The sequence below is a fragment of the Triticum aestivum genome, chromosome 7D (genome assembly GCF_018294505.1).
Source record: "Triticum aestivum cultivar Chinese Spring chromosome 7D, IWGSC CS RefSeq v2.1, whole genome shotgun sequence".
Taxonomy (NCBI): domain Eukaryota; kingdom Viridiplantae; phylum Streptophyta; class Magnoliopsida; order Poales; family Poaceae; genus Triticum; species Triticum aestivum.
The window spans coordinates 238,006,759-238,015,649 of record NC_057814.1 but is presented as its reverse complement, the minus strand read 5'-3'; the positions used below and the strand labels follow the sequence as shown (position 1 = coordinate 238,015,649).

At 46.2% G+C, this 8,891-nt stretch overlaps 1 protein-coding gene across 1 annotated transcript; it reads left to right on the top strand.

Annotated features, from left to right (window-relative positions):
- Positions 1-7,628: 7,628 nt before the first annotated feature.
- On the top strand, positions 7,629-8,499 carry LOC123170185 (uncharacterized). The gene has a single exon (XM_044588016.1). It carries the CDS (start codon positions 7,722-7,724, stop codon positions 8,379-8,381), a length of 660 nt encoding a protein of 219 aa, XP_044443951.1. The 5' UTR covers positions 7,629-7,721; the 3' UTR covers positions 8,382-8,499.
- The last annotated feature ends 392 nt before the right edge of the window (positions 8,500-8,891 follow it).

Sequence of the window (8,891 nt, the reverse complement as noted above, 5' to 3'; positions counted from 1 at the left end):
CAAGTGGCTTGACTTGGCACATGTTCACACATGTAGTTGAAACAAAATCAACATAGCCTCCATGATATTTATGTTCATGGTGGATTATATCCTACTCATGCTTGCACTCAATGTTTATTAATTTTAATGCATGTTCATGACTGTTGTCGCTCTCTAGTTGGTCGCTTCCCAGTCTTTTTCTAGCCCTCACTTGTACTAAGCGGGAATACTGCTTGTGCATCCACTTCCATAAACCCCAAAGTTATTCCATATGAGCCCACCATACCTTCCTATATGCGGTATCTACCTGCCGTTCCAAGTAAATTTCTATGTGCAAAACTCTAAACCTTCAAATGAAATTCTGTTTTGTATGCTCGAATAGCTCATGTATCAACTAGGGTTGTCTGTATCTTCCATGCTAGGCGGGTTATTCTCAAGAAGAGTGGACTTCGCTCCTCACTCACGAGAAAATGGCTGGTCACCGGGATGCCCAGTCCCATGCTCAAACCAAATCAAAATATTTGCAAACAAAACTCCCCCGGGACTGTTGTTAGTTGGAGGCACCCGTTGTTTCGGGCAGGCCATGGATTGATGCTTATTGGTGGAGGGGGAGTATAAACTTTACCATTCTGCTTGGGAACCGCCTATAATGTGTGTAGCATGGAAGATATCGAGATCTCTCAGTTGTTATGTTGACAATGAAAGTATGCCGCTCAAAATATTATTTATCTCTATTCCAAAATCGAGCTCTGGCACCTCTACAAATCCCTGCTTCCCTCTGCGAAGGGCCTATCTATTTACTTTTATGTTGAGTCATCATCCTCTTATTTAAAAGCACCAGTTGGAGAGCACCGCTGTCATTTTCATCCATTACTATTAATTTATATTGAGTATGACTATGACTGGATCTCTTTTACCATGAATTACAATGTTTAGTTAGTCCTTGATCTTCAGAGGTGCTCTGCATTTATGTTTTGCGGTCTCAGAAAGGGCTAGCGAGATACCATCTTGTTATATCATGTTATGATTGTTTTGAGAAAGTGTTGTCATCCGAGATTTATTATTATTGCTCGCTAGTTGATTATGCCATTGATATGAGTAAACATGAGCCCTAAGTGTTATTGTGAATATGGTTAGTTCATAATCTTTGCTGAAAACTTGAATGTTGGCTTTACATATTTACAACAACAAGAGCAAACAGAGTTTGTAAAAGTTTTTCTTTATCACTTTCAGTTTATCAACTGAATTGCTTAAGGACAAGCAAAGGTTTAAGCTTGGGGGAGTTGATACGTCTCCATCGTATCTACTTTTCCAAACACTTTTTTCCCTTGTTTTGGATTCTAACTTGCATGATTTGAATGGAACTAACCCGGACTGACGTTGTTTTCAGCAGAATTGCCATGGTGTTATTTTTGTGCAAAAATAAAAGTTCTCGGAATGACCTGAAACTTCACGGAGAATATTTTTGGAACTAATAAAAAATACTGGCGAAAGAATCAAGGCCAGGGGGCCACACCCTGTCGACGAGGGTGGGGGCGCGCCCCCTGCCTCGTGGCCCCCCCTGGTGCTCCACCGACCTCAACTCCAACTCCATATGTTCACGTTCGGGGAGAAAAAAATCGGAGAGAAGGATTCATCCCGTTTTACGATACGGAGCCGCCGCCAAGCCCTAATCTCTCTCGGGAGGGCTGATCTGGAGTCCGTTCGGGGCTCTGGAGAGGGGAATCCGTCGCCGTCGTCATCATCAACCTTCCTCCATCACCAATTTCATGATGCTCACCGCGGTGCGTGAGTAATTCCATCGTAGGCTTGCTGGACGGTGATGGGTTGGATGAGATTTATCATGTAATCGAGTTAGTTTTGTTAGGGTTTGATCCCTAGTATCCATTATGTTCTGAGATTGATGTTGCTATGACTTTGCTATGCTTAATGCTTGTCACTAGGGCCCGAGTGCCATGATTTCAGATCTGAACCTATTATGTTTTCATGAATATATGTGAGTTCTTGATCCTATCTTGCAAGTCTATAGTCACATATTATGTGTTATGATCCGTTAACCCCGAAGTGACAATAATCAGGATACTTACCGGTGATGACCGTAGTTTGAGGAGTTCATGTATTTACTAAGTGTTAATGCTTTGGTCCGGTACTCTATTAAAAGGAGGCCTTAATATCCCTTAGTTTCCAATAGGACCCTGCTGCCACGGGAGGGTAGGACAAAAGATGTCATGCAAGTTCTTTTCCATAAGCATGTATGACTATATTCGGAATACATGCCTACGTTACATTGATGAACTGGAGCTAGTTCTGTGTCACCCTATGTTATAACTATTGCATGAAGAATCGCATCCGACATAATTATCCATCACTGATCCAATGCCTACGAGCTTTTCATATATTGCTCTTTGCTTAGTTACTTTACCATTGCCACTGTTACAATTACTACAAAACTGCTACTGTTACTTTTGCCACTGTTACCGTTACTTCCATACTACTTTGCTACTAAATACTTTGTTGCAGATATTAAGTTATCCGGGTGTGGTTGAATTGACAACTCAGTTGCTAATACTTGAGAATATTCTTTGGCTCCCCTTGTGTCGAATCAATAAATTTGGGTTGAATACTCTACCCTCGAAAACTGTTGCGATCCCCTATACTTGTGGTTATCAACACTCTCCCGCTCGTTGCTATGCATCACATAGATAGATCTTGCGTGATCATAGGTAAAAAAAATTGAAATACTGTGTTCCCCAACACTTACGCCACATCAGGGCTTTCACCGTCTCAGGTCTCTGCAGAACCACCCCCAGTAAAAAAAAATCCCCTAAAAAACCTAGTAAAAAATGATAACACCCACATTACGACCTTCCTCATTCCAGTTCTGTTTTGTTCACTTTTCTAAACTGATTTTGTTCACTTTACTAAAAGAAGACAAGTGTTCGTAATGTTTGATTCCTCTATCTATTGCACCATCTGTTTCTTTCAAACTAGGGCTTGTTGGAAAAATAAATGTAACTAGCAAACATGTCCGTACATTGAGGCGGGTGAAAAAAATACGGCCTTAATAACTCAAGATTCCTTTCTAGTTCGACTCATACTCCCACAACCTAAGACATGGTCCGACTCCTATTTCCATGGCCTACGAAGAAATATGCTTGATCGGGTTCAAACTGCATGGTTCAGACCCGTGCTTCTTTATGGGAGAAACATTTTAGATTGCATGGATAATGTAGTTCCTGAAGTTTCCTCTGGGGGAGGTACGTCTCCATTGGAGAGGTGTGGCGGCACGATGCTTAACAAGCGCTACAGTGGTTGATCTTATTCTCCTCGCCCTCGCACAATGAAAGGTGCCACGATTTCACTATACGGTGCCCTTGGAGGCGGCAACCGTAACATTCACAAATAAGGTTGGGGCTATCTCCACAACTTAACTCAAGGCTCCCGACAACACCACGAAGCCTCAGCACAATGGATTTGACCTCCGAGGTGACCTCTTCCATTTAGGATGCCCAAAGGGGAGTAACAAGATCCACAAAAGAAAGTAGGGTGAATCAATTTATCTTTGGTCAAATTATAGATCTAGGTCTTCTCTTCCAAACCCTAGAATATCAACAAATTTAAGTGGACAGGAGAGAGATCAGACAAGATAAAGTTTTGCAACAATGGTGGAGAGAGAACAAAGAGGTAGGTCAACTTGGGGAAGAAGACCTTCTATTTATAGTCCCCACACATATCCAACCGTAACACAATTTTTGCACTAAGCGATACTACTGCTTCAAAGAGCAGTACTACCATTGTCCCATTCAGACTGCACAACGAAGGCCCAAGCGGTACCACTGCATAGGACCTGGTAGTACCACCCTATTACTACCATAGGCAAATCAGAGGGGAATGAACCATGTGTGGTAGTTCATCTGACACTTTGTCCAGTAGGTTCGCTCCAACAGGGGAGCGGCACTGCCGATCATGGGGACGGTACTACCATGAGGACACATGATCCGGTAGGTTGGTTGTTCCTAGCGGGCCTGGCTTGGAGGTGCTTTAAGGTTCGTGCATGCCAATATTTCGTTGTAACACAAATGGATCAAAATTGCATCCAGCAAGGCAACCAAACATGCCTAAGTTCTTGAACACATGGAGTCACGTTCTTACCCTTCTCTTTCCTTCTCCACAAGAAAACATCCTAAACTTTTCTCTTCCCCCGGTCGCCGCCGCCTCCGGTCCTCCCCATCTCCGATGGCCTTTGGGCCATGGAGGTGCGGATGATCTCGGCCCCCCGTCGGTTGGAGGGACCTCGTTCTTGTTCTTGTTAAATTCGGTGTCTTGGTTGGGGTTGTGTGGTGCCAGTGATGTCCCTCAGTAGGAATGTCTCACACGTTCTATCCCCGCCCCGATGATGTGTCTAGCGTCGTCGGAGGGCATGTGGAGGTGTGTCTCCGTCGTATCTCGCGGGATTTGGTCGGTGCTGGTCTTCGATGGATCTATTTGAATCCGGTCTTTATTCGTCTTGGTTTGGGTGTTTACAGGTTTGATCCTTTCGATCTATGACTTTTTTCATCGAAGCTGCTCTGGTGCGCTGGTCCTATGAGGTTTTAGTACGATGACTTTCATACTGTCTATTACAATAAGGTTTGTCTGGCTCCAGCGAGGGAGAGACGATGATGGCGGCGCACCTTCCAGTATAGAGTTTGCTTGTAGTCATCGCTAGATGATCCTGTTAGAATTAATGGGCTAGGCCCATAGCAATTTCTGAAATCTCAAAGCCCATGTGTAAAATGGCAAGTGGTGGTGCTAAGTTTAGTCCCACCTTAGAAGTTGAAGAAGAGTTGGACCTCTTTATATAGTGGGTTCTCTCCACCACTCTAAGTGGTGTGTGAGAAGAGAAAGGGAAAACCACACGCGCGCGCTCGCTCGCCTCGCCTCGCCTGGCCTGGCCTGGCCGTGGCGTGGCGTGGCGTGGCGTGGCGTGGTGAGGTGAGGCGAGGCGAGGCGAGGCGGCGCGTACATGCGACATGCGCGTGAATGGTCCGCCGAAATCCGGTCCGTCTCCTTGCAGGAGCGCAGCTTCCTTTTGCCGTTTTATTTTTATGTCTTGGCAGACAAGTTTTTGATTTCTTGTCCAGTAAGTATACGAATTAGAAGGATATAGTGATTCAAATTGGATCTCCGATGTTGATGTACTTTACGCAACAAGTGGGTATGTATTTACTCATGGTGGTGGCGCAGTGTCATGGAGGTCTTGCAAGCAAACCATATTGACGAGGTCAACTATGGAAGCAGAATTAACTGCTTTGGACACAGCTACTGTTGAGGCAGAATGGCTGCGTGAGCTCTTGATGGACTTACCGGTTGTTGAAAAACCTGTACCGGCTATTCTTATGAATTGTGATAACCAAACGGTTATCGCTAAAGTGAACAATTCTAAAGATAATGCAAAGTCATCAAGACACGTGAAAAGACGTTTTAAGTCTGTCAGGAAGTTGAGAAACTCCGGAGTAATAACTGTTACGTATATACAAACAGACAAAAACCTGGCAGATCCCTTTACAAAGGGACTATCACGAAATGTGATAGATATTGCATCGAGGGAGATGGGTATGAGACCCATAGATGTTACACCATAGTAGTAACCCAACCTTTGTGATCGAAGATCCCGTGAATTAGGATCTGGGAAGAACAAGCTATTGGTTAACTGAGGAGAGTAATAACTTATGATCGTCTCCAAGTGAAGATGCAAAACTCTCAGAGCTGTAAGGCTCAGATCTGTAAGGCAGGTTGGCAACATGCCTTAATGTGGTTCTATTGGCTATAATTAGCAAAGATGCTGTCCTACAGAGCAGTCTTGAAAGAACACACCTATATGAGTTCTGACTGTAAACGTCGCAGTCTATGAGATTTGGGTGATCTCTAGTAAGCTCACGAAGAGACCAGGGAGTATGACGTATAAGCTCCAAACCGCGGGGTAGCCTACTGGCGGTCAGGTACTGGTTAAGACTTTGAGTGAAACCTGTTCACACAAAACTAGCAATTCAAGGCATAGTCCATTGTCAAGTTGTGAATGGATGTAGCTTAAAGTTCTAGGCAGAAGTTCAACTTAACAGTCTCTGCTGAAACACTGGTATATTAAACAAGTGGTGAGAGAAGGCAAATCTCTAAATGGGTATTTGAGATCTGGTGGGGGATTGTTAGAATTAATGGGCTAGGCCCATAGCAATTTCTGAAATCTCAAAGCCCATGTGTAAAATGGCAAGTGGTGGTGCTAAGTTTAGTCCCACCTTGGAAGTTGAAGAAGAGTTGGACCTCTTTATATAGTGGGTTCTCTCCACCACTCTAAGTGGTGTGTGAGAAGAGAAAGGGAAAACCACACGCGCGCGCTCGCTCGCCTCGCCTGGCGTGGCGTACATGCGACATGCGCGTGAATGGTCCGCCGAAATCCGGTCCGTCTCCTTGCAGGAGCGCAGCTTCCTTTTGCCGTTTTATTTTTATGTCTTGGCAGACAAGTTTTTGATTTCTTGTCCGGTAAGTATACGAATTAGAAAACCGAGTTGGTTTGGGATTGTGGTCGCGACACAATACCGCCTCTGGTCTTAATATATATACAGCTACCGGCTGCGGCCAGAGACACACCGAAAAACACCTAGGGTTTTGCCTCATCTCACAACGTGCGCCGCCATCGTAGTCTACTCCATCCCAAACGCCGGCGTGCATCGGCGCGTGGGAGAGCAGGTCTCCGGAACCGTTCGTCTTTGCGATCCTGCACCGGGAGAGGACGAATTAGGTTTTTGGGAAGCGTTGTGCGCGACTGCTCAAATTCGTCATCACGGGTCGTCTTTCGTCCAAGTCGGGCGGTGCTACTCATCGTCGTATTCATCGCCGTCAGCAGCAGATCATCGCCAACATCATCATCAACACTGTCGCACCCATAATAGCTAACGATCAGTACGTCCAACATCCACTGTTCATGTCTGTTTCTACAGCTATTGTTACGTGTTTGCTGCTGTTATGCATGTCTTGCTGTTCTTCTAGTTTGCTAGATTATTGCATGCTAGTATCTCTTCTAGTCATGAATTATTTACTGGAATTAATCATGAACTTGCCTAATATTCCAACAGATCCACGGACCTGGTTGTAATTTTTATTACTTCTGATGTCATTTGTATTACCATGATTGAAGATGAATAAATTGAAAGTTTCTCACGCAAAAAGGAAAAAAAACATGCCTCAGTTCCCCTAAGAAAGAAGATAGATTTGTCTCACATGTCGGAGACAACACGGGGTGCACACGGCACGTCACAACATAGTGCTGAAAGTTGTCGAAAGCTATCAAATTCGACGGACGGCAGGGACATCGATCCGAACGTGAGGACGAAGGAGCCTATTCCCTACGGACCTGCCACTTGGCATACAAGTACATACGTATTTTGTACTCCATTTACTCAAACGATCACATTGGAGTGGTTAAAGCCATGACAATCAACTGATAAAATAACCGCGCGTATCCCGTAGTCAACACGCCGTGTTGTTGCCCAGTTTATGAATGATTGATCAAATGAACAATAAGCAGCCGAGAATTCATCACAATACTAATAGCTGGATGCATTGCTTCATGTCCGTACGGCATCATCCGCCGTCAAACAAGTCCAATTCATTTCCAATTCTCTCCTAGTTATAGCTTCTCCGTCCCTCACTCACTTTCCAGTACAGCTCGATCACCAGCCCCTTGCAGGGCTTCAGCGTTCGCAATGGCCTCCCCAGCAGCAGCGTGCAGCCTCCCGACCCACACAGCGCCTTCCCTCGACGACAAACCAGCGGACGAGGCCGGCCTCCGCCGCCTGAGACGCCGCCGGCGCCGCCGCTGCATCTGCATCTGCGCCCTGGTCACCCTCGGCGTGCTCCTGCTCCTGGGCGTCACCCTCCTCGTCCTCTTCCTCACCGTGTTCCGCGTGCGCGACCCCACCACGCGCCTGCTCTCCACCCGCCTCGTCGGCCTCGCGCCCAGCCTCACCCAGCCCAACTTCACGCTGCTGCTCACCGTGGCTGTGCACAACCCCAACCCGGCCTCCTTCTCCTACGCCTCCGGCACCACGGGCCTCTGGTACCGGGGCGCCCACGTCGGCGACGCCCAGGTCGACCCGGGACGCATCCCTAGCAAGGGGGACGGCGTCGTGCAGCTGGAGATGACGGTGCTCACCGCCGGCTTCACCAAGGACATGGCACAGCTGATTAGGGACATCGAGGCCGGGTCGCTGCCACTGGACGCCAACGCCAGGATCCCGGGGAGGGTGGCCGTCCTGGGCGTGTTCAAGCTCAACGTCGTCGCCTACTCTGACTGCCACATCGTCGTCGGCTTCCCGGACATGGAGATCCGAGGCCAGGACTGCCGCGACCACGCTAAGCTCTGATCGGCTTGGTTGTTGTTCGTTTTATGGCATGCCAGGGAGACCGTGCTCAATGGATCTCGAGTTTCTTATATGGTGCATCAGCATGATGATACTTGATCCTCTCTATACTCTAGCATGAGTAAATCTTTCCCTAATAATATTAAAGGATGGATTGTTTCTCCATTATTTTTGGTCCATCAGATGTTTTTCGTACGTTTTTATGTCTTTTCGTCCGTCGCCATTTTCCGTTAAAAAAAGTAAAAGAAAAAGCTTCCGCCCGGACTCAAACCCGTGCCACGTTATGTTGAGCAACAACGCAACAACCAGTTCAACTGGGCAGTGCTTTCTGGAAATAAGGAGGAGTACGACCTTTTATATGCTCCTCTCCGGCCCGCCCTATTGGGCCGGCCCATTAGCGGGGCGGGACTTCCCTTTTCTTATTTTGTTTTTTCTTTTCTTTTCTTTTTTTTCTTTTTTCCTTATTTAAAATAATTTGGGATTTCAGAAAGTTCCAAATTTCAAAAGAAATAT